The sequence below is a fragment of the Melanostigma gelatinosum genome, assembly GCF_949748355.1.
Source record: "Melanostigma gelatinosum genome assembly, chromosome: 14".
NCBI lineage: Eukaryota > Metazoa > Chordata > Actinopteri > Perciformes > Zoarcidae > Melanostigma > Melanostigma gelatinosum.
In genome coordinates, this window is record NC_136647.1 from 17,194,872 (window position 1) to 17,221,525 (window position 26,654).

The 26,654-nt window shown below is 45.1% G+C and overlaps 1 protein-coding gene across 3 annotated transcripts in view; it reads left to right on the plus strand.

Annotated features, from left to right (window-relative positions):
- abr (ABR activator of RhoGEF and GTPase) overlaps positions 1-26,654 on the plus strand; it is a 103,384-nt gene that overhangs the window by 4,101 nt on the left and 72,629 nt on the right. The window contains exon 1 of one of the 3 annotated variants that reach the window (XM_079283407.1): positions 12,572-12,732. The exons of the other annotated variants lie outside the window; for them this stretch is intronic. Coding sequence (XP_079139533.1) covers positions 12,672-12,732 — 61 coding nt within the window. The 5' untranslated portion in view covers positions 12,572-12,671. Of the gene's footprint in view, positions 1-12,571; positions 12,733-26,654 lie in introns of those variants that run through there. 3 annotated transcript variants of the gene reach the window in all.

Consider the following 26,654-nt stretch of genomic DNA (forward strand, 5'->3'; position numbering starts at 1 on the left):
GCCCAGCTGAGAGCACGGCTTCCTGTTTCTCTGACCTGGAACACACTTCTCTCTCAGCTCGTAGCAGAGCAAGAACAAAAAACAGTACTCGCACAGTACTCTCACATTCAACCTTTTTAAAGGGGCTACATTTGATTTATATTTACTATTTAAATCCTAGGTGTGCTTTGAATTTCAAATGTAAGTATTTAAATATGGAATTCTGTATAGCTGGCGTGAAGGCCTGTTATTATAATTAGTAAAAACTAAATGAATGTGTTGAGATGAGTCACTCCACAAACAGTCGATACCAGTGAGAGATATTCTGGTTCTGGACTGTGGACGTATCATTTGGGAATTAAAGTCTTTGGAGTGAAGGTCCTGCCAAAACATACAATTAGGGAACAACATGTTTAGCGTCGGCTTAAATAAAGTGTGAATGCGTTGTTGTGTGCAGGCGGAGCTAATGATCAGATCCACCATGGCAGCGTCAAAACCGAAGAGAAAAAAAGGATTGTAGTCGTATCATCTCCTGCTAACAGGGTTAGTTTTCGTGTGGTATCGCTTCGTGAAGCTACTGGATGGTTGGTGTTGATCTCTATAGCGTGCTGCTCAAAAAGGGGAAACTGGAGGAGAAACCTGTTCTTGTCACTGATTCCTGAACATGACACACATATTTCTCCTCTCCTCTGGGTTGGCTCTTTCATGCCTCAGATAAGCACGGCTTGTCCAGGCCCGTCCTGAATAGCATGCACAGAGAGAGGGGGGGGGGGGGGCTGGGCTGTCATAGTGTTTCCATGTTAACGCTCTGTGGTGTGAGTGGCAGCTCAGACTGATTTGATTGGCTTGTGCCTCATCGTGTGTCCCGTGTACACACTTCAGGTTTATCGGACAGTTTGACTGCTCAAGTTACTACAGCGTCTTACACTGACAACCCTACTGGGGCAGATGGCCCTCTAATAATGTGAGCAAAAAGAAAAACACCAATCAGGGTAAATCTCTCCCAAAACTCCCCCTCATCTGAGATATTTCCCAGGCAGCACTGCTGCAGAGCTGTGGCTTAGACGTAGGCTCTGTGAAATCCTGATCGACATTTTCTTACTAAATATGACGTTTTACAGATGACATGATTAATTGGTTGACTAATCAGAAACACAGCTGCTCTTAAACTTGTTTATCCATTGAAAACAGGCCACGTCATGTTATAAAAAACTAGAAAACGTCATTTAAACGGGTAACGTAACTATCAGTCGATTCATCTATTTTTGCTAATTCTTGCTAAACATTTTCGTTTGCCCTGCCTCTCAAATGTGAGGATTTTTTCTGACGGTAAATTGAATAAATTCTGGTCTTGAACTGCTGGTTGGAAATAACAAGCAACCTTTAAATGTCAGCTGGGGTTCTCCTATTCACTTTGTGTCGACAGTTCATAGACTTAAAGGTGCTACATTTGATATTCAGAGCAGCAAATAACTGTTTGATACAGTAGAGTAATGGCCACCTGAGCAGAGAATGAAGTCACTGTGTGTGTGTGTGTGTGTGTGTGTGTATGTTATAACCTCCTGTAGAGCAGTGATGGAAACAATGGGACAGTTCTTTGACATTCTAATATCTTTTCAGTCTAACAATCCACAGCTTTAAATCCTCACAACTAAAGCACTATTTATGGTCCTACATGTCCCCGTGTTACCTTGGTGATGAGTGTGCAGGCGGGGGGGGGGGGGGGGGGGGCAGACAGGATGTCTCTGATAGATGGAGTAGGAGGTGTGGGTTCTGCAGCATCATTGCTCGTTTTCTAAGATGGATGCAGGAGTTGACCTTAGTTCTTTATCGTAGGTGAGAAATGCCGGAGAGGGACTTTAATATTTTCTGCTGCTCTCATATCTATATTTGTATCTAGCACACCACGTACAAAGGCTCATGCACACTTACAGAAATCCAGCTCTAGTGTCTCGGTTTAGTACATGTTATATACCTTTTGTCCCCGGGTTTCTCTAAATCACTTGTGACTTGTTGTGTGAAAGCAGTCAACAGTAATACGCTTCACCTGGTGACTTTAACGGTGTGGTTACTTCTAAGCTTTTCTTTCTGCATCATAGCAGGGTTTCCCTCGGTGCAGTCTCGGGTTCAGATATCACTCCGTGTAGATTCTGTCACACCACATGAAACCCTGTGACGCGATGTCCGCTGACGTCAGCAGAGACTGGGATGAGCAATGAAAGCGGTTGAGGTGCAAGATGGCGGTTATGATATCTTACAGATTCATGAGATAATGTCACGGATCATTTAAAAAGTGACATATAGTGAGCATTTGGTTTCAAACGTAGCTGACAGTGGCACCTAATGAGGGAGAACTCAGGAAATATAAACAATTAATGATATTGTTAGTGGCTTCACAGTGGAGCTTTAACGTTACCTGGTTTCCCACCAGCTCTCTGTTTAAAGGGACATTGGCACATTGCCTTGTGTGTGTGTGTGTGTGTGTGCGCGCTCATTCCTACAACCAACAAAGGCGTGGACCTCCCAGGGGTTTACGATTCGGGACGTAGCTACGCTGGTTTTCACATTGAGAGGCGCGAGAGTCCACCAAGGGGTATGGTCAACTGGTCAGCCCCCCCCCCCCCCCCCCCCCCGTGCTGCTATTCTGATGTCCCTCGAGACGGGGCTGATCCGGATCTCCCCTCTCTTGCCCTGAGTCTCCCTCCCCATCCCATAAACAAAAACCAGACAAACAAACTGACCGGAGGCTTGGCGCTAGGGTTTTTTTTACACCACGGGGGAATACAAGAAAGGTACGGGAAACACAATCTCATTCTTGATGTGAGAGTCTCTCGGTTCAAATAAAGTTGAGATGAGCAGTTGCACGATACAGGGGCGACAGAGAGCGGTGGGTTTCCTGTCAGTTAACTGATTCACACAGCGACCGCTGGTGTGCTCGACACGAAAGTGACGTCAATGAATTGATCCCGCCGGTGTTTATTTGGTAAATGAACAGAAATGAAGGGAGAGCACATCAGCTAAAAGGATAATATGAAAAGAATAACAACACGGCTCCTGTTCTTTTTTAAATGTTGACATTTAAGACTTAAACTTCCTCTCAGTCTGAAATCAGAGAAAACATCAACGCCTCCTCTGATTGTCTGACTGCTATGGCTGCCATGGAGACCCCAGTGTGGTGTGTGTGTGGTAAGAAGCTGGGATGTGTGTGTGTGTTCAGTGCTAATGGGTCCACAGTGCTCTGCATTCTTGTCAGACACACTGCCAGTGGGTGTGCACGGCCACATATATCCGTTCATTGCTCCCAAATGCAGCTACTCCCACTTTGATGGGGGGGGGGGGGGGGGGGGGGGTCGTCGAGTATGCAACCGTTTGATCATGCACTCTCCTCAAAAATTCAAATTTTATGTACTATGGAACTCAAATATTTAATAATTTCTTGATTTATTTCACAAATAATTCTCTCATAATATTGTTTACAGTGTAATCGTATGACTATTTATTTATTTATTTATTTATTTATTTAATAATAAATAATAATGATCTATTATATACTGAACACTTTGGGTCTCAGATCTCGGCCTAAAGCCAGTTTGGGTCCTTTCAGTACATTTTAAAATAATTTTTATTTTATTTATTTATTTATTTTCAAAGCTAAGCACAACTTCACATGTGGCTCTGCGAGCCGGCAAGATCAAATTTACATTTCATTGACTATTTAAACTCCTAATGACGACGCTGCGCTGAACTGAAATCTAACTAATCTCTGCATGAACGAGTACGAGTCAGTGTGATGGGTGCTGATGGGTGCGATCAGTAAACAAGTCATGGCTTGTTCCACATCACAAAGAGGAGGAAATGACATAAATGCTTGTTGAGAAACATTTCTCCTGCCTGTGTGCTGAATAACAGTTGTCATGTTTTCAATCAGAAGTGGTATTTTAGGTGGCTCGCTCATTGCAGAAGGAAGTTGAGCGTCGGTCGGCCGGTGGTCACCGTCTGCTGACTCAGACATGATCTGGTGCGTGTTCAGCTGTCTCGCATGGTTTCATCGGTTTAAGGAGGCTGATGTTGACCTTTAGTAGCCACAAGTTCCGGATCCTTAGAGAGCGTCGTGGAACAAAAAGAGCCCAAATGTCAAACTGTAGGACGATGAGAGTGCGTTAAATGTCCGTTAAACAAGCCGTGGTCTTGTTCTGTCCCCTGAACGTCTGGCTTGTGTTCTCCCTGCTGGTGTGTGTGAAGTTGTCATGGTGACAGTCTTACCGTGTCAGATGGCAGCCGTGGGAAATAACTTCTCCATCACTTCTATCAAGGCTTTGGTTGGTTACGTATTTTAAAAGCATTTTAGTGATATTTGTTATTATTTTGACACAAAAAAAAAAGAATAGAAAAATGTGGAATCTGTGGCTGTCATGGGACTGAAATAAGCCCGTCCAATCATTTCATTTGACCCGACTGTAATGATTGGACTGGCTACCTGCCTGCCTTGGCATTCTGCCCGTGCTAGTGCTGCTAGCTAAAATCATTGGCACCACTGGTTATTCCCGGTTGGATAATTTAAAAACTCCAGCTCATTCTGGCTGGTTTCCCCCGTGTTACCCAGCCAAGCTTCAAGGAGACTTGGTGCAGACTTTTGGCTTTCATAGCTGTCGCAGCAGGAGACGTTCTCATGACCCGGCTCTCTTCCCCCCCCCCCCCCCCCCCCCCCCCCCCTGACGCTTAAGTTATTCTTTCTCAGCAATAGAAGACATAATGTCTCGGCAGCTTTTGTCACTCCTTCTCAAGAAAGCTATTTTTGTTGTCAGCTACACACCAGGAGAATTCATGAAACATCGGCCTTCTGTGAAGTGTGACGGTTTTAAAACACCTGTACTGGCACACTCGGTCCTCTCTCCCAGTGTACTCTGGTTAATGTCTTGAGGACTTCCTTTGCTGCGCTCATCACTTTCACTTCCTCTTCCAGCTATCGGGTGGAATAGAAAACAAATGCACTGAGAGGTGAATTGAAAGGGTTACAATATATTGCATAATACAAAACTTCTTGGTGCTCTAGTTCCTGCTGCAACAGAATAATGTCGTAATGGTTTATTATGCACTCAGACAACCAAGAGGGGAACGCTATCTTACCCGTTATCTGATGTCCGGGTCAGAGAAAGGAAAGCGTTTCAGGTCACAGGAGCTCCCGATGCGGGTGTCGAGTGTCATTGTGTGTGTGTGAGCCCATGTGGAAACACTAGCTACACTGAGCCTGCAGCTCTAGGGTTAAACGTATAGGCATGGCCTTATACCTGGAGGAAGATCCCTGCAGTAGAAAGTTGTGTTCCGTTCATTGTGTTCTAGCTGTTTGCACAGTGTTGACAATTGTGGTGGAACATTTCTAGGTTAATCGGGAGGAGAGAGTTTATGTTCTCAAATTAATAATGAAGTCATCAGAAGATTCAAAGTTGTCTTTTTTCGTTTATTCTCTTGCGCAAGAGGGAAGAAAGCACAGCAACCACATATTCAGTAGACTGCGTGAAACCTTCTTCGACATAATGCAATATTCAACATTATTTATGCATGCAAAGGTTCACGCCTTTACAACTTCAGATAATGCGGATCATCGGCTTCATGGATCATCGTGGATTCTGATCACAGCCTCTGCGCTCTCACTGCAGTCACCTGTGGGTTTGCTCTGCCGCTCGCTTGCGGCGAGGAGGGTGACGTGGTGTGAGAAAGTGCCGTCCTTCCTGTCCTCATGACACAGTTGAGCTGACTCGGGAGGCGTGGCAGCTTTCCAACCAATCATGAAGCTCACTCACCTGTGCCACATTTTAGCACTCAAACGGATCTTTAACAAGTCTATAAAAACTGTTGATGACTTCTCAGATCTTCAGTGCTGCACCACTGTATGTGTTGCAGTCACATGCTGTCACACTAACAGTTGCACCTAAGGAGACATAATGCTAGTGAGAGCACACCCTAACTGCAGGGGATTGAGGGATGCAGGGGGAGATGGACACAGCGCCCTCATGTGGACATCTGCAGCAGTGACTGGTTCATCGTGGTGTGTTTGTTTCCATTCTGCAGTGTTTGTTCGTTTGATTATTCAAATTTTCAATTAGGGATTGTGTGGTAATGATTGCTCCCATTAATGCAATTCTGTACAGTGGGGTAATATTCCATATTCCTCCTCTCTCTTTCATCTGTGAGTAGTGTTACGCCGTGTTTACACAGGATGTGTAACGTGAGCAACCGCAGCGTCGGCACTCTTGTTTTTAATCCCCGTACAGGATGCGTTCAGGCACACTCCGGAATCGTAGGTCACTCGCTCTTCGGTAGCCCTCAGGGCCCAACACGCAATCTTTGATGGCACACGTGTAGAAACGGAAGAAAATAAACTTGAAGTTTAATAATGTCTGCCGATCGCCAGTAAAACGCCAGTAAAATTCTTGCTTGCTGTCCCTCCTCATCCATACACACTCTGAAGATATTTTCTTGAGCCCTTACATCTTGTGTTGACAGAAACTAAGCACTAGAGTGCAGCAGGTCTTTATTCAGACAGCAGTACCTTTCAGTGGTGTATAAAGTACCCAAAAGCCACACTTGAGTAAAGATACCTTACCGGACAATGACTCCAGTAAAAGTCACCTATTAGAATACTACTTGAGTAAAAGTCTGATATTGATTGTACTTAAGTATCAAAAGTAATTTTCTGATATTAAATGTACTTAAGTATTGAAAGTAAAAGTACAAGTAAATGCTGTTAATAAAAAAGCAAAGGGTCAGAATTTTGAGAATTATGAAGTTTATTCTTTTAAGTGCTGTGGCACCATGACCAAGGACATGGAGCTGTGTTGAGCATAATTGGGTTGGCTGTGATCCATTCAGGAGCAACAATGTTCAACATAATATATTGTAAATAAGTATACTTTTGCATCTACTATGAACTTATCATCATAACTCTCTGAAAAGCAATATGACACTATGAAGGAGTCTGTAACAGTGCGTTTATAAGTCTGCTCATTAGACTAGAGGATGTAGAGGACAAATGCATAATATTGTGTTCAGCAAAACATATCCACTTGATGCATCAGGTCAGTGTTTAGAGAAAGGACACCTGCCTTGTAAACTCCTATGGGCCTGATTTGAACACAATAAAGGTTTTGCTCAAGATGAATCTGCAATTGGGCGACTGCTACCATCATAAGTACTTATAAGTACATATAATGTAACTTCTTTACATTCTATTAGAATGTAAAGAAGTTACATTGTATTAGAATGTAACTTCTTTACATTCCAATACAATGTAAAGAAGTTACATTCCAATACAATGTAACTTCTTTACATTCTAATAGAATGTAAAGAAGTTACATTGTATAGAATGATTATTTTGAAGTTATTCCTTTTTAAAATATTTCAGACGAGTCACTTTAAAAGAGTGATTATAGCTGATTTAACTTACAGACATGAGATTGATCTTCTCATGTCACTCTCTTTATACAATGATATAAATTCATCCCCGTTTTATTGATATCTTACGAAAAGTTACTCCTCATTTTTCATGCGTTTTTCCTGCAAAAGTCCAGCAACATGAGTCTGTTTTCGCTTGTTACATGCATACTGTCTTTTCAAAAATAAACAGGAAAAAATACAGATATCCAAAAAAACGACTTAAGTACAGTATCGAAGTATTTCTACTTTGTTACTATACACCACTGGTACCTTTACAGGACTCCCTTGTCCACCTTATAATGGGTTGTGTGTTTGTGCTTATGGGCAGCCACTTGATCACAGTGCAGATCAGAAGACCATGTGTCGAGTGGATACACGTGTGGTGCCTTTGTGTTCATTCACACACACAAACAAACACATGCAGCAACTTAGACAGACAGACAGACGGGTTGTTTTGTCGTCTCATCTCCTCGCTGGGTTAGTTTCAAAAATGGCAGACAAGCTCCCTGTACAAGTGTGTGAAGGAGGAAAAGCGAAGCTCGTCTATGCAACAAACAAACGCTAACGATGAGAAAACAGCATAAATAACACATGAGATGTTTTACAGTGTGCGTGTGTGTGTGCGCAGGGCCAGCTCTCCTTATCTGGTGTTTGTCCAATCACAGCATGATTCAGATGATTTCCACATTGACCTCAATAGATCAAAGTGAATTCAGCTGGCATGGGATGAACGCTCTCTCATTCTCTCTCACACACACGCACACACACACGCACACACACACACACAATCTCTTTGTCCCTTCTTCAGTCTCTCTTTGACACAAACGGGTGCAGGATTGTATCTAAGGAGGCTCTATCGTCTCATAAATCCGAGTCTGGTTTAATGTAGACACAGCAGACACAGATATGTCACAGTGGTCCGCCAGACAGGTCCGTTCCACATAATTGGATGGTGAAGGAGTTAGTGGGAGTGGGGGGGCGTGCCAAACGAGGTGAGGGGATCTCGCTTGCCATAGCACAGACTGTGATGCGTCATGCGCGTGCACACACAGAGACACACAAGCTCTCATGGTTTTCTTCCGTTCGCTGTAGATTTGTCAATTAGATAGAAAAGCTTAACGAAGAGAGGTCCGTTGCCATGAAGCGTTAACAATGAAAGTCATATACAAATATTGTTATTCAAATAACGCACACACACACACATTGGAGTAGATGAAGAAGGAATGGTGGTATCAAAGTAATTGTTGGATGAATGACTCTTTCTCTGTGATAAAACCTGGAATTGATGGAGAACACAGTGACCTATGACAAACACAAACGGACAAATGACTTATTCGTGCATTTGAGATAAAACTGTATTTAAAAAACCCACGGGGCTTATCACAGCGTTTAACTTCGAAATGAAATGGAATGAAAAAGAAAAACGCCCCAGATGATTTCAGGCATTCCCATTTAACAAACTGACGTTAATCACTAGTGCACTCTGGGCTTTTTAATAATGCATAGTCGGGGCTCGTCCCTGCTGCCACCCCCGACCCCCAAAACAACGGGTCTAAAAAACATATAGCCAGAGAATACCATCATCCATCTCCACACATGGCCGAGTGTCTTTGTGTTGGTATTGTGAATTAAACGGGTATGTTTAGCGCTGATCTTATACACCAGCTACAGTCGGCACCATGAGTTGAGTACATGTTTTCATTTTAGTTCCCTTCTGAAATGATCAGAAAATATTGAAATATGTTGGTCAAGTTTCATGGCCAAATGTTGCACTGGTACAAGATTCAAGAGTCGAGTAAAGAGTGAAATTATTTTCATGTTGATAGAGATTGTTTTTAGCCATGCTAACGCTAGCATGGCTCTATGGATGGCTTGGAGGACAGTCCATCACTTTGGTACAACAGCTGTTGGTACATTTTGGACTCAACACTATTTCCTCCTTCACATAAATAATTATTTGGAAAGAAACTTATAATTTCATATTTCATTCATAATAGCAAATATTAATTTGTCAGCTGATGACTTACTTCCAGCCTCTCTCTTTGGCGAGATACATTTTATCCATAATTCTGTGAATTCTATTATGCTCCAGCGCTTCATTAGGCTTTTTTGAAGCCACTCATATGGAAACACTGGCTGTTAATAGCCCCTCTCTCTCACTCTACACCCCACACACTCTCTCTCACTCACTCACTCACTCACTCACTCACTCACTCACTCACTCACTCACTCACTCACACACCAGTAGCACTGGAAAACCATTTTGATGTGGGTTGGTGGGGGGTTGTGCAGGAGCAGGATGTAAAAAGATAAATAAAGAGGCAAATCAGGTTTTTAATATTTCCAATTAACTTTATTCTCATCTACCAGTTCGATTTGCAGTGCCAAGTGGGGGCGGGGGGGTTGGTGACTGGTAAATTAGTGCCATCAACAGCAGGCCTGGGGATTTGGGGTGAACATGTAATTGGGGTGGGGCAGAGGTATCTGGGTAGAACACAGAGGATGGAGGGGTAGGAGAGTGGTGGGTGGCACTCTGATTGGCTGGTGGGCTACGCTTCCTAATTATAGACACACACACACAGGCACACTGACCGATATGACAGGAAATCTTTACCTGTTAAGAGCGTGCAACATTGATTGATAGAATGCAGTAATGGATTCTCGGACCTGCTGCCAGTTCATGGACGCTTTTAGATTTACTTTTCCAAACAGTTCATCTGGTCATCATACTGAAACAACGTGAGCAGTGATACCAAGTAGGATTGTAATAATGGTGTATTATTGAGCTTATGAAATACATTGTGTTCCAATCCATATCATATCTGATTTCCATTCTGTTACATGTTGTGTGTGGATTGTTTCATTCCGTATACACACGCACTAAGTCCATGATGTTTTTCATCCACCTCCAGTAGGAGCTTTTTATTGTCTGTGCACAGAATGAGGCTGGTTACGGTATTAAGGTATCGTGTTATGGATTTCTGTGTGTTATACCCACATTAGCAACACCTACTCGCAGGGTTCTTTGCCAACATCTGTACGAGTTAAGTTTAGACCGGTGGTCCGACACAGTGCACCTTCTTCTCCCTGGTAAAACCATTTTCACTGTGGAGACATTTAAAATGATGATAGCCTGAAGTCTAGATTCTTATCCATGCATTCAATCCACCTGCTCGGCCTTTATGCCAACACACACACACAGAGTGGAGGACTGTCGCTGAATGTTGACCTTTACGGAGAAGGAACTGTTGCTGATGTGCTAAGCTCCTTCCCCCCCCCCTCCCCTCTCTCTCAAACAGCTGGAACGAGGACAGTTACTTGAACTACTCTTACCTGAAGCTGTGCAAGCTGGTTGGCTGTGTGTGTGTGTGGTGTGTCTATACGGGTTGTAGAGACAGTTAGTAATGGCCTTCTTACTGCACAGCTTGACTGCCTATTAATATTTGAAAAATCTAAGTTTGTGACGCTCCAGGAAGACTAACATGCAGCTTGGTGTGTTTGCATATATAGTGTGTGTGTGTGTGTGTGTGTGTGTTAGCATGGCACGTGTGTCTTTTCTTTGTTTGGCTCTGCCCCGATGAGACATTTAGGAGGAACACACACACTGTGTGTGTGTGTGTGTGTGTGTGTGTGTGTGCGTGCGTGAGAGAGAGGAGAGAAACACCCTTTTGTCCAGATTGAAGACAAAGGATGTGTGAGGCTGTACAGTAGGTGAATCTATTTTTGATGAAGTGCCACTCACCGACCCTGTGTTCATCTCCGCCTGCTTGGCTTTCCCTTGACATGAATGTTTGTGTGTGTGTGTGCGTGTGTGTGTATGTGTGCGCAAACTCTCAAAACCTTGAGGGTGTGCATGCCAGTGTCTTCCCCTTCAAAATGACACATTTATTATTCATTAATAATAACCCTGACATACATTAACACATGCAGGCTTACATTAAATGCCTTGACACACCAGCACACACACGCATATATAACCTCTGGCCATTTGAGCTCTGTGTGTGTGTGGGTGTGTGTGCACTGTGGTTGAATGTCTGTGCGTTTCCTCCAGGCTGGCACATACGAGATGTGCAGCCAGACAAAGAGCGGTGCTCGGGGCCCGGTGCTCTGCCTGCTGAGGGTACATGAGCGGGGGGGCTCCTGTCAGCCTTTGTGCCTAATTGAAGTTTTTCTGCCTCTCATCCCTCTCGTCTTTCCTCCCCCATGCTGGTCAGAGGAGGATGACTGGGGGGGGGGGTTGGCCGACAGGGGTTTGAGGGGAGGGCTTCACATCGGGCTTTGTTGCCGCTGGCACGATGTTCGTCTCTAATTTCTCTCCTCTGGAGCTCATGCGTTCAGAAACACAGCGCGTTGTTTCGGATGGAAAGCAAAGGGACGGTGCGTGGCGATGCTGTCAGCAACAGGAGAGCTAATGTGCTACGCCAGCTAATGCTCCCATTAAAATCTGACAGCGATCATTTGAAAATCAGTAGAGCAGTCTATGAAATTCTTAATTGTGGAATGAGGATGTCAATTTCTTTGCTTTATTTATCAGACTCAATTGTAGTGTAACTTTATTATGTGTCTCTTTATCTTTATTTTAGAAGACCCCCCCCCCTCTCTCATGTGAGCCTGTGTAGGCGTGAGGGGCGGGTGGGGGGGGGGGGCAGATGAAAAACACGATGACTCAGACACAGACACTTTAATTTAAGCATTTGTTTTTAAAGGTACCTTACAGTTAAAGCAATTGTGTTGCACACTACTGGAAGCAAACAATGTGCCGTTTACTTAAAAGAGACAGTGAGAGTAACTTTGGATTTGGCATCCATTCAGGAGAGAGAGAGAGAGAGAGAGAGAGAGAGAGAGAGAGAGAGAGAGAGAGAGAGAGAGAGAGAGAGAGAGAGAGAGAGAGAGAGAGAGAGAGAGAGAGAGAGAGAGAGAGAGAGAGAGAGAGAGAGAGAGAGAGAGAGAGAGAGAGAGAGAGAGAGAGAGAGAGAGAGAGAGAGAGAGAGACTCGCTCTCTTCCCCTAGCAACGGTGCGCGGCGGTTGTCTCCAGCCTGTTTAATCTCTCTCTCATACACTCCGCTCGCCTGCCTGCCTGCTGGACCCCGGAGGTGTCTTATTGACATTCATGCCAAAGGATTCTTTGAGCTTCTCCCTGCGAGATGAAGGCTGTTTTTCGAGGATAAGCACGAGAGAAGAGGGCAAAAACACGAAAGGCACCAACCCAAAAAAAAGGACGGAAGAAATAAGAAAAGGGAGCCGAGAGACAAGGAGGATGGAGCCCCTCAGTGCTCGTGGCCTGCCCCGGCTCTCCTGGATCGACACCCTCTACAGCAGTACGTATCCCATCCATCCATCCGTTCACTCCTCTCCACTCATCGCTTCCCGTTTATCTTTGCGCTCGTCTTTACCTCTAGCCATTTTACCCAGCACCCCCCTCCTTCTCCATCTCACTGGCTGCCTGTTCGCGTTACAAACAGAGCGACATGCACAGGGAAACAAAAAACACTTTGCACATTCTCAGGACGTCCAATTAGCGTGCATCAGTGTGGCTGTCCATAACAAGATGGTCCCCCCCCCCCTTCAATCAACTGTTTGGGGGCTTGTTGCTGGCCAGTAGGCACAGAAGCAGGGGAAAGCCTGTGAGTCATGCTTACTGCCGGGAGGTAGAACTTTATGTTCCATCCTATCGAGGACACGGGCTGCCTGATGTTGAATTTTTAATCCGCTCTTTATTGTGGTCCTCGAAAATCCCCTTTGCTTTCCCTCTAAAATTAGCCAGACTTTTTAATTTTTTACTGTGTATATAATAGTGCAACTTTTCCCATAAAAGCAATATTTTAAGGAGGATGATTTACACGTAAGCAATGTTTTTTTTTTCACGCTTTAATTCAGAGCCGTGAGCTCGTGTACCACTTTGCTCGCGATAGCACACCACCCATCACGTGCAGCTGTGATTCTCTGTTTGTGCTGTCGAGATGCTGCCGTGTGATTGTGTTGGCAGTTTCGGGCACATGACACAGCCTTTTGGGATTAAACGTCTGCTGTGTCACCATTGTTGCCATGCTTTAATCTGCAGAGAGGGAGTGAATAGGAGAGGAAGAGGGGGGGCTGGGTTGGTGGTGTTTGGGTATTTCTTTCTGATACAGAGACGGAAAGAAAGAAACCCAGCGTACAAGCACGCTGTCAGAAGTGTAGTGGGTGGGCAGCTGTTACTCTAGTTCACAAAGACGCTGAACGCATGTCATTGTCACTCTGTACAGTCGTCTACATTTTAGTAATCAACACGGGTAGGATTTACAACATTATTATATCTGGGACATTGTAGCTTGTAGTATCTTTTTGCTGAATGAGGCGTCAAAATGAATAATTTGCAAAGTAAACGTATTATTGTTTTGGGACAATTGAGCCACACATTGCATGGTGGTGATTGGCTGTTTTAAAGGAATAGTTTCAACCAGTTGGGGAAATGTTGTTCTTTGCTTTCCTGCAGAGAGCTGGATGAGCAGATTGATACCACCCTCATGTATTTCCGCAAAATAATAAACTAGAGCCAGCGATTAGACTTAGCTTAGCGTAAGATTCTTCTGCAAAGGTGGAAACAGAAATCTGCTTGCCAGAACTATTTTAAAATGTGTATACGGGGATAAAAACTCTGAAAACAATCAAACACAGCCAGTGCTGTAAAAGCTTGCATAGCCAACAGTGTTCAGCATGCAGATTAGCTGACTAGCGGCGGTGCTAGCTCGACCACCTTCGTTGGTCACGTGACCCCTGTCTTGCAGGTTGTAGCGGTCCGGATCCAGGCTTTATGCTAACTAAGCTAAGCTAATCACCTGCTGGCCCTCGCTTCATATTTAGCTTACAGATACGAGAGCTGCGTCTCATCTAACTCTCGGCAAGAAATAAATAAGCGTATTTCCCAAGATGTCGAAGTATTCCTGCTCAGTGCGTATGATTGTGTAGCAACGTTTTATGATATTGGCCTTTTCATCAAAGATCATTATTTCCCAGTAACTGTGAATGCATCATAGATCGCACTGGATAATCTCAGCACTGAATTCTCACGGCGTGCACTGGTCCACTTTTTAAAAAATGGATCAGGTCATGTGTAACTGTGTGGTAATGATTTCCTATCACGAGGGACTGTGTACTTAGTCCGTGTACTACTCTATTATTGCTATTTGAGTTCCAGCATTGCTGTGAGCAGAAACAGAATGCATCACAACCGAAATCAAATCCAATCGTCTTTATTTATGTCGCACTCGAACACATTTGCAATTCAGTGAGAGGCGAGATGTGTCCAAGAGGAGACTATTAACATTACAACAGGCTCTATATGAGCTCTTCTGAGGGAAAAGGGCACAGTCCTTTTATGCACCTGTCATCTCATCATCCTTTTTCTTTCCCACCATCCTTTTCCCTTTTACTCTGTGTGCATTGGATGAGTCAATTGGTACGTCAAGGGCCGCTGAAGCGACCACCTCCCTCCACTCAGGGGTAATAAAAAAACACACCACCACTCCTGTGAGCTCTTTGAGGGCTTCTTCAACAGCAGTACACTCCCTCGGTACCACCACTCCGTTCACACATCGGCACACAAACGGTCCCACCCTTCCTACAGTGTAGTCCAGTGTAATGTTCGTGGATTACCAAACATGGGGCTGTAATTGCATCCTCTCTCTCTCCGACCACTGAAGCTGACTTAATGGCTCAATGTTAAGCGGTGACCACACATCCTCCACTCGCTGAGTAAAGGGAGGTGGGGGGGGTCAAAGCCACAGCTGCCTCGGTCCCTCAAGAGGCTGAGGTCTTTCTGCTCAGCTCTGCAGCGAGGCCATCTCCTCCAGCTTGCGCCGCATCTTCTCGATGCACCGCGTTGGTTGTATAGACGATGGTTTTCCAAAGGTCATAAGTCACACTTGTGCATACAAACTGTAAATTTGTATTTGTTTAAAACAAAACTCCAAAAAACTGCAAGTAAGTTAAGGTGCAGAGCTGTGTGCACGAACAAATTCACTGGCCCAGACCTCATCAGTCATCCTCCGCCCCATTTGTCCAGTCAGCAGCCTAAGTGGTAGACTCCCAGGCGGCTGTGAGTGTTTTTGTGTGTGTGTCAGTTACAAATACTTCTTACTCAAAACCTTATTTTCCCTCTCATCTTCTGCCTTTCCTCTTGTCTTGATCAAAGTAGTTCATCATGTTTTAAATCTCTCACACATGATACGATTTATCCATTTTATTGTATTGTGTAATATTTTTTTTATTTTTTTTTACCAATGATCTGATTTTGGATGCATTTAGATGGTGACATTGTTTTCGGTCTCTGACCAGTTCATCAGTGAGCCCTGTATGTATCGTGCATCACACGGGTTGTTGTGTTTCTCTGTTGCTTCAATGGTTTGTGCACATTGTGAATCGTCTTCAACAGCGGCTTTGTGTGTTTGTGAAAACATCATGTTGGTCCCTTTTTTTCTAAACTATCAGATATGAAAAAGATTGTTCTCAAGCTCCCGTATGTGATTTGCCCCGTCTCCCAGCAGTCTTGTCAAAATGTACCCTAAGCCTGACCTGAGACTCTTTGATGCAGAACTTTTTCGGGGTGACTGGACTTTCTGGATGTCTGTGAATAAAAGGGCAGCCATGCATCAGAGGAAGGAAGGCAGTAATAACTAAGTGGTCAGTGAGTTTCAAACACAGCTCGTAGGAACATAATGTTCTGAGCCTTAAACTGCGCTGCTGCCGCGGCCGGAGTGGCAGACTGACTTCTGACTCTGGCAGTCGGCGCCGTAACCTTCAGAGAATTAGCCGGCCCTTCTCTCCGGCCCGTGTCGGTGCCATGTGATGCTAAAGCAACATCGAAGGACAGCCAGATTAAGTAAGAGTCAGAATATGGCAGATTTGGCACATGCACAGAGGCACGCGAGCACGTATGTCAAAGCGATTTTCCCTAATCCGAGTCACAGCGAGGGAGGCTTGAATACATGCGCTGCTCTGAGAGAGCATTAAAGACAGAATATATCCTCTTTTCCTGTACATCCTGTCGGTGTGCTGTGCAGTGCTGGAGTTCAGCCATGCCAAAGCACCACTGTGTGGGTCAGGGCGGGACATTCAGCAGCGTGGAAAGAGTTAATATGCGCTACTTTCCTCTGCCAGTGCGGCGGGTACTAATATGGAACATGTTTTTGTTGAGAAGTACCGCAATCTTCTCTCTGTCCCGGTGCCATCCAACTAGTGCGCTCTCATCATAAATGTAGTGTGGATGACTCATAGGTCTCAGAAAATCCACATCCTGTTTGGAACAAGATGCAATCAACATGGCTAAATGCTGAAGTTGCTGAGATACCCCTCGATCAAGGCAAACGGATACCCCCCGATCATCTCATTGGAAAAATACATTCCGTCAGTTGATAAAACCTTCTTTGATTGATTCATTATGAGACACCACCACTCATCCATGTCTGTTGAAGTGGAGATTTCCGAGCGCTAGAAGTTGTTTTAATGTGACACTTTGGGTATTCAGTCCAATTGCATCAATGTAGGTGAAACAGATGCTCAGTTTTCTGGTTATGCCTCCACATTTCACCACACTCTGGGTTATTTTTCTCCCTGGCTGTCAACTGTTGTGGTTCTCCTCTGCAGCTGTGATGGATGGAGCCGACTTCACTGCTGGCTAGCTGCTACTTCTATCCAGTCCCAGTTCTGTCTTTAAGTGTTTAATGGTGGTTATTTGGCTGTCGCGCGGCCTGCTTCAGCAAACAAGGGCACGGCAGAGTGATTCTGGACGGCTTCCCAGCAGAGTGTCGTCGGGGGAGTTTCATACGACGAGGGATATGTCTCATTTATCACGCCCTACAAAATCTATTCTGACCAAAGCGTACCATTATTAATCAGTTTGCTGTCGGCACTGCAGCTGCCGCCACACTGTGGCACGGTCGCTGTAAAATAGCTGCTATGTAGGAATGAAGTGGGTGATGCGTAATTGAATCTGTGCTGTATGTCAAGTGTTGAATCATTGTGTTCCCGCTGTAAAAAGCTCCTCCATTATGCTGATCAATAGATGAAGCCGTTCCTTCCCTTCTCTGTACTGTAGCTATAGAAACAGACATTTAAATCTGTTCTCACACACACACACACACACACACTGAGTCAGCCCACAGCAGTCCTGTTATGTAATACCGTCGTCTCTACTGCCGCTTCCATGCCATGCCTCTCTCCGCTTTGTGTTCGAGCACCTTTTCTCCCATTGGGGTTCATGTTTTGTAATCGTCTTCATGTTCGCTCCTCCAAAACAGCAAACAGCTGTGGATGCCACTGAGGGAGAAGCAAACGCTCCGTGCTTTGAGTATTTAACAGAGAGAGACTGGAAGTACCGACGGCAAAGTGAACAGTGTAACGGATGCTCTCGTCCAGCAGTAAAAAACTCCAAAAAAAACCACATGTATCAGCAGAATCCTCCCCATTAAAGATAGTATTTACCACTGTACCATCGGTATTATTTAAGGGGCGTGTCAGGATTCAGAAGATGGTACACTGTGTGAAAACACACCTGTTCTACAGTGTGGCCACAATAGAGAAGAGCATCCTTTATTCTAGCCCTTATTGTGGAAACGTCATACTTCATACAGGAACTGTGCAGTTGCAGTGAAAGGTGGAAATGTTTAATTTCTCGTCGTCCAGCTGAAGAAGTGAGGGAGAGATTTTGGCACTAAGTCCCAACACTGTCCTTCTCTGTGCCACGGCTGCCTGGGTTGACTCAGCGCCGACCGTGTGTGACCGCTAGTATTGCGACAGATCTGCATCTGCATATTCATTTGATAATAGACTGAAAAATCTTGTATTCAGCATAAATATGCTTCATAAATACACTTATTTCTGAAGAAAAACAACTCTGTCTTAAAATTAAACGATCCTATTCGTAGTTAGGTAATTGTTTCAATCAACAAAAGCTCTCCAATGTGTTTTATTTTTTTGTTTTTTTTACGAAAAGACAATTCATATACCAGAGAATACAGAAATTCTTGAGGAAACCATCTTTTGAGCGCACACACACGGTACAGTAAATAGTGCCAACACCAACCAGACAAGCGCCCTCTTAAACAGCTGGCTATCTTTCTGTTTTGTTATATTTTTTTGTTGTCTGTTTGACCCAAAATCCACTGTGCAGTCAGTGTTTTGCATAGAACTGAATTATGTAAACGTGGTAAAGATGAGCGCAGGTGCTGTAATCTAGCTAGAATACCACAAATAGCAGCATCAGCTGGATTCTCCATTCAATGGCAAATGACTTGCCGCCTTCACGTGGGTGAAGCTCTGCAAATCCTTTGTTGGGCTTGATGTTAGAGGGTGTGTCATGTGTCTGAGTGAGTTTGTGTTCGCCGAGTCCGTGGGGACCTTTACCATGTCCTCAGGGGCTCTGTGTGTGTGTGTGTGGCATGTTACTATGGACTGCAGCCTGCAGCGCTGTGGTAACCACCAACCCTCTTCTTCTTCTCCTGCCACCCATGCCCCCTTCCCCCTCAGCCAATCGGCACAGATTAACGCCACTGTTCCCGGCCAATGGTGCGGCTGGCGTGTTTACGTGCTCCCGGAAGGCGGGGGCCACGATTAAGCATTCAGGGTAGTCGAGGTGAAGAGAGGGGAGGGGAGGAGGGGAGGAGGGAGACAGGAAAGGGAGATGAGGCCATTATGAGTTGGGAGGTTTGGTGGATGCACTCGAGCAACAGCCAGTCTCTCCCAAACAGACTCAGGTGAACCAACGCATATAGGTCATACATCACCTCAGGTTTTCCTGAAATGGACTTGCTGAATCCTAAATCATGGATATAAATCTTGACTCTATAAATGATCGGTCGCATGTTGTAGTAGAAGCTGTCGCACCAAGAAAACATCATCCTGCAGGTAGGCCTCTCTCTCTCTCCCGCTCTCTCTCTCTCAATCTCCCCCGTTTTCTGTGTGTATATCTTTACCCCAGTGTTTGTGGGGGAATCATTAAAGAGTGATGGTCCCAGTAAGGGTTGGCGTTCTGGTCTCAGTAGGTCGGCGTTCTGCTGGGATCGTAATGGATGTTGGCATTCAGCCTGATTTGCCTTTGGCATTGTAGAGACCCTCGGTGAGAGAGGGGAGGAAGAGAAGAAATAGAAACATCCATGCAGGTAGAAGTACATCTTTCTAAGATGTTTCAGGGGAGGTGGTGGGACTTAGTTTAACGTTGGCAAAACCAAATCGCAGATACAAATGAGTCTGGGGCCTTCATTTCCTGATTTTTGGAAAATAGCAAAAATAATAAGTGGGGCAGAGCTTTGACAGCATAATTTCTTCAATTAAACAAGTGTACTTGTGCTGCAGAAAGGAAGAGTGAGCAGCAAAAAAAATAGCTCCAATGAAATGTGTTTATTCACCGTTTTACAGCCGCACCCCGAATATATCCGACCTTTATCCGATCAGGCAGGTCACATTGAGGTGTCAAACGCTGACATGCGTGAGCGGGCACAGCCTGAAGCGTCCGATCACATAAGTCTCAAGACGGGGGCAACCGCGTCCTAAGATGAACAGTTGTGATTGGCCCGTCACATCAGAAGTTACTGGAAATCTGACAAATGAATCCGAGAGGCGTACCGGACTCATCTGCCAGAACAAGATTCTTCTGGTTCCCAGGCCAGCTGAGGGAGGGGGGGGGGGTGCAGAGATAGTATGGGAAGACTTCCAGCTTTAGTGAGCTTGTACCCTACAGTGTAATGGACTGGTTGAAAGCTCACAGTGATGGAAAGTGGTAGCAGAGAGATACATGCTTCTGTCCTTCCTCCGTAAATGTAAGGGATACTTAATTAAGTTTATTTATTCATGTGTGCCCACTGTTGTTCTCTGTGTTATATTCCCCCCCCCCCCCCCCCCCTCTATAAATGGGATGCCGGCACCACTATAGACTATGATTAGCACGGCGAGGCCCCTCTTATAAAGCGCTGTCCACTTTTTATTCACCACTTAACTGTGACCTTTAGTACACGGATTACACTCAAAATCAATGGAGTGATATCCACAAAGGTGTGTGTGTGTGTAACAAATATGCTGACACACGCATGCCAAATGTCCCTCCGAGTGCTCTCTCAGTTTATCAGGGATCATGCGTCATCCCTTCTTACTCTCTTCTGTCGCTCTCTACAATGTCTCTTTCAATCAAAAAACAGAACCCAGCGGAGCCTCATTATTAGGGTTGGGTACCGAAACTCTGTGCCAACATGGAACCGGTTCCTATACGTCCGGTACCTACCGGACCGAAATGTAACGCAGATTTCGGTGCTTCATTTCGGTGCCTGCGCCGATTGAAATACTTTTTTGACACTACCCTGATGACTCTGTCCTGGCAGCAGGACTCGGTCCTCCGCTCCTCACTCATAGTATTATTACAACGGGGTACGTAGCGCTGTCGCTCATGAGCACAACAACACAGGCACGCGAAAGCTGCTTCTTCTCCTCCTTTGAGGTGTACTGGCGGTTGGCAAACGACGAATTGGCGCATTACCGCCACCAACTGGTAAAATAAAATAAGTCATGAGACGTGTCGTATTTTGCCAGAGAAGGAAAATATGCTCATATTTCTGCAAAATAATTGTTGAAGTTTGAAGCTGTAGTGTGTGTACAGAGTGTGTGTGTGTTTTGTATGTATTTACATTTATTTAAGTATACTGTAAACTGTTGACAGTTAATATATTGTTCATAGTTAAAAAGTTTGAAGCTATAGTTTGAAGCCAAGTGTTTTGTATTTATTTATATTTATAGTATACTTTAAACAGTTAATATATTGTTCAATTTGAAGAAAAAAGTAGCGGTTCAGGCACCGTTTAGGCACCGGTATCGTTTTAAAAGTATCGTTTTAGCACCGGTATCGGAAAAAACCCAAACGATACCCAACTCTACTCATTATCGGTAAAGCCTGTGCATTCATATTTGCACTCGTGTACAAATGGGAAAAGCCAGATGGTTGGTGACACGCGAGACACCTTGTAGTTTTTCGCTGCGCGGCAGTACCGGTTGGCTAACGGGTGGTTAGTGTGAGAGGAGAAGAGCAAAGCATCGAGTCTGAGAGATCTGCAGAGAGCCCCGTGAACAGCAGGTGTTTCTCTTTATCACTGCTCAGAGAGGGCAGAGGAGTGGCATTGTTTTCAGCTCTTTTTTTTCCTGAATAGTCCACGTTTTCTTTATCTCCTCTTCCGATCTTCTCTCATTGACAGCCAAATGTTTTAAAAGTGTCCAGCGGCCTGTACTTGCAGAAGCGGTCCTCGTTTGGGGCCCCCAGAGGTTTTGTTAAAGCTTGAAAGCAAAAAGAAGTGCTCACAATATCTGGCTGGGTATGGTGCAATCACGTGCAATAGCTTTCACATCGGTCGGTGTGACTGTCATCAGATTTATACTTAAACATTTTTAAGTGATCACAATGACATAATTCTGCAGCTGTTTGGGGCTTGTGTTCTCGATGAGCCAACACATCTCTCTGAAAACTGCCCCCGCTGTCTGCTTAAATGAATCATAAAAATGTCCTTGTTGGTAGTGAGATTCAGCAGAAAGTTGTATGTATTCTCACTTGGAGTGGACTCACACACTGCCAGTGGTTTTTATTTTCATGTCTCCTTTTGGCATAATTTAGTTTCCAGATGAATTTCTTCTTCGTCACCAACCCCTCACTTTGACCCCCCTGTAGAGGCTCTCACGAGTCGCTCCTCAATGGGCGGTGTTGTGATGCCAAACACGGATCGCTCTGCTCTTCTGTCTGACACACATAGAGTGCATCAAAGCCATTGCCTCTGATCTGCATCATATCCTCCTAATTGGAGAACGCAATAAATAGAATCACCGGCGGGGCCGCCCCCAGGGCTCCCCGACAACTGCTCGCATTTCAATATCTCCGCTCGATGTCGCTCTGTTTTTGTTTCACCGCGCCGCCTCGATGTGCTTTCCATCAGCACGAACCAACGCAGAAGGTCCTGCTGCAGCACTGAGGTGCCCACATGGTGCATATGCTGAACGTGGGCAGCAATCATGCAGCAATCATGTTGGTGCATGATTAGTCGGGGTTTGTGTCTTTTTTGTTGTTGTTGTTGTGCTTGTGCACTTGATTGTTACCTCTTGTGTACGTGCACACAGACACTGCTCCGGGCTCGACAGGGGTTGCCTTTAATCTGTGGAAGCAGTGGGTTGTATCCAACCGGTCCGAGCCTTGGGGATTTCAGGCCAGCTAATTACAATGTATAGTGGCTGGCTGCCATGGTAACAACGTTGGTTGGTTTGGTTCGGGGGGGGGGGGGTCCCCCGTTATCTCTCTCTGCCTACAGGCATATGGCGCGTGAAGATATGCAGCTGCAGTAGAGCCGTCACTCACTTGAGGCATAAAGGGACAATGGCGCCTCTTCATCCGACTCCTCTCCGGCGGTGAAGTGCCGTAGATGTGAGCGCACAGGTTGTGGAGCGGATAACGGCCGCACGTCTTCATGCATACGCAGCGTAAAATATTTAAAGTCTCATCCGCCTGCCTGCGTTAAGGTTTTTGATCGTGGATTGGCAAGTTTCCTGTCATCTCCCATTAAAGCACAAGGCTCTTCCTCCCCCCTTTTCCTCCCCCTCTCTGCCTGTGCTTCCTTTCCTCCTCTCTCTCCAGTGACTACTGTGTTGGAGCTTATTGACCTTTTCAAAGTGAGCTCTGCTTGTTTCCTGAGCACAGTGGTTAGCTCTATGTCTGAGGAGCCTACACGTTATCGTCTTGATCAGGCTGGATGGGGGGGGGGGGGGGGGGGAGGCTTAGACCCCAGCTTAACTGGATGACTCACAGACCCTCACCGCTCTTGGCATCGGCATAGTTCGCAGCATTTAGCATCGCTGTAACATGAAGCACGTAGACAGTTGTGGCGGCATGTCTTATTTGTTGAAACACAAGGTGCACACACTGTCATTTTGGGTCTGAATCACTAAAAGGCCGTCGTTCTGTCTTCATCTCAGGTAGTCCTATCATCTGTGGATTATATCGATACAATAGCATGAGAGTAAGCTCAATAAAGAGGGTATGTTTCATTATTTCAACGACAAATCACTGGAGGTAAGTCAGTATTCGTAAAGGGTAAAATTGGATTCCACTTATTCCCAGAAGTGATCTGAATTCATTCAATCGTCTTCAGGCACATTTCCCTCGATGTTCCGTTGGCTATCAACGTGTGATGAAGGTGACGTTCACACCTCTCTGTACCACAGTGAGTAGACTCTGTAACCTGTACTCACTGCTCTCCCTACTACGTTCACAGCTTATGTGAAATTCATGTAGTTGGCAGGCAGTAGTTATTTTTAGAGCTTTAGCATGGCTGACATCATTAGTATACACTGCATGTACCGTGCGCTGTAGATCTTCAGTTTGATCACGCAGCCCGGTTGGCTCAAGTGAAGCAGGTCCTCATTAATCACAGTTAAAGTACGTTTTTCGTGGTTTGTTTAGCTGCTGTGGGAACCTTAAGGATGTGTTCCTGGCTCTGAACTGAGACGTAGCATACTGAAATGTCAGATTTGACAGCAGCTTCACCTCCCACTAATCTCACACAACTTCACTCTGTGGCAGTGCAGAGAGAGCCACGCAAACTCACTTTAAAAGCTGATATTTTATTAAAATATAGATTTGGTCCCAAGTGGTTTAGAGAATATCTGACACATCCTTGTCAAAGCGCCTCCTCTTCATTTTATAGCTTTTCTCATCTGCAAACGGTGGAATGAAATTGGTTTCCAGCGGTGCCGTATTGCCGCTGGTTTCTGTCCTCAAGAGTCTCGTGCCGTGTCTGCTGTCGCTGAGATACTTTATGTCGATGATGAGTGGACTGGGCTGAAAAGATAGACCTTCAGAAAGGCTTTTAATTTCCCAAGTGTCACCTCCTGATTGACGACCGCAGGACAGGGAGGTGTGAGGGACTACATGTAGTCTGTCATCTCACACGCACACACACACACAAATAATGACCACACATCCATCAAACCACTGATGTACTGTCATGGCTCCACAGGGCCAGGAGGACTAGTTGCTGAGCAGGAGACAGGAGGCAACACTCTTCTCTCTCTGTTTTTTAGATTTTGTCCTTTTCGTCTTTTATCTGGTCTCGGGAGAATCGGATCTGTTGCGGTTGAGCTCGCTTAAATCTTTTGATTTACTTGTCAACAACCCAGAACACACACACACACACACATACATAAACACACATACAGTACACAGTAAAGACGGTAGAATAATAAACATGCACGGACATGTTGACACACGTTTTCTATTAAAGGCCTCCTAATAGAAGCCTGAAGGTGCACAACAGCGCTTGCTCGTTAACACACATCTCTTCTGTGTGTGTGTGTGTGTGGGTGCTTGTTCACAGGCCGTTTGCAGGGCTGCTTGCTTCTCGGTGCACATATTGTTCGCTTGCTGCAGGGCATGATGTAATCCCTCTCCTGCTTGGATGAAAAAATAAAATGCTGAGCAAGGCAGCAAAGCTCCCTGATTGAATTCTCACACTGCAGCAGCAACTTCCTTCCCCTGACTTTATTAGTTTGCAACTTTGCACAGCGGGCCCCCAAGCTCCTAGAGATGGGAAATGGGAGGGAGCTGGAGGCATGATGGCATTCAGTAGATCCTATAGCTTCTCTAATCACTCGGTTACTGCGACACCGAAGGTTAAGGATATCTTTCATACGTTTTTTTCTGTATTATGATATATATATGTGTGTGTGCTTTGTCTACCATCCACGCACACACACTTGTGCGTCCCTGCTACTGCAGAAGGGCAGCACACAAAGGGAAGCTGGACTGTGAGCCATAATGTGCACAAACCGGGTATGTTCCAGACGATGCGTTTGTTCTTCTTCTTCTTCCGCCGGGTTCACAGTCGGTGTGTGCCGGCGACCCTCCCGACATCACCGAGCGGCTCGTTGGAGAGCAGGAAGCATCCGTGAGGCCGCCTGTCACGGCCAGCCTTCGTCCTCGCCATGGAAACGAGGGCCGGTGATTGAGAGTGACGGGTGGATTTAGAGCCGACCGTCAGGAGAGGTTAGCGGTAAGAGTGATGTGAGCCGACGTTGGGCGGAGGTCATCGTGTGTGTGTGTGGGTTCAAATATATCTGAACTCATCACGGACCATCACACACCACGGCAGTGATTCTCTGGTGAACATGGACTCAGCTGGATCTGCTTCCCAAAATCAAATAACGGGTACTTGTGTACGTAGAAGAACTTTGCATGTTTTATCCCTTTAACCACAAATAACGTTTACTTTACTTCCAACCATTATCCAAAGCATATCACCAGTTATTCGATTTTTTTGGGGGTGTTTTAGGTTTAGACGGGAACCGCACTTTGTGTGTCGATATATGAAAAATATATTTGCAGGTACTTGCTTGATACAGACTATCTAACTCTGAGAACCTTTATTCTGCATCGGCTGCTGAAAAGTGTTGCGTTCACGTGCTGCGTTGTGTAAAACTCTAACCTGGAGGACGAAGCTAATTAGCATTTCAATTAAAGCGGTTATTGTTCGGCAGCTCACTCTCAAATGTCACATTTCAGAGCTTCCTCGAATGCATCAGGGAATAACTCGTATAGAAATGAACGGCGAACCAGAGATTGACGAGCGCCATTCTTCAGTTATGAAAAGCAGCCTTTATTTAAGGCCCAGGCTTATGTTTTATTGTGAGGAGAACAGTAGCAGCATTTCTGCAGTTTAATCATTTTTCTGATTTCTTTCATTGCATTCGCTTTGATCCCTTGAACTTGTTGCTCTGACACGGCGGAGGTAGTTTTCTACTCACACATACAGACTTGTGCGTGTGTACGTTTACGCCGTTTGAGAGCTTTTCCGGTCTCAGCCATTCCTTATTAACTGGAGCCTCGTTGATCTAAGCCCATCAACACACAGAGCCTGTGGGTAATTGTGTGTGGAGCATGTTTCTGACGTGAGTGAGAGAGAGAGCGTCTGTGTGTAAGACATCGGCAGAAATGTCAGGTTTTGCAGTCAATCCCTCAGAATCAATCTCTGTGTTTACATTGACATTTTACACAGACTTTGGTTGAAATCCACAGCAGTGGAGATACAAATGTCTCGGTTAAGCCAGCTGTGTATTACAACTAAAGTTTCTTTACTAAGATGACTTGAGTTACTGTAGAGTCACTGTTCTTAGGTCACAGCAGCAGATGAACAAGTGGTGCAAGCAGATTTTCTGACATAAATTATACAGTTACATTTTTTTTAAT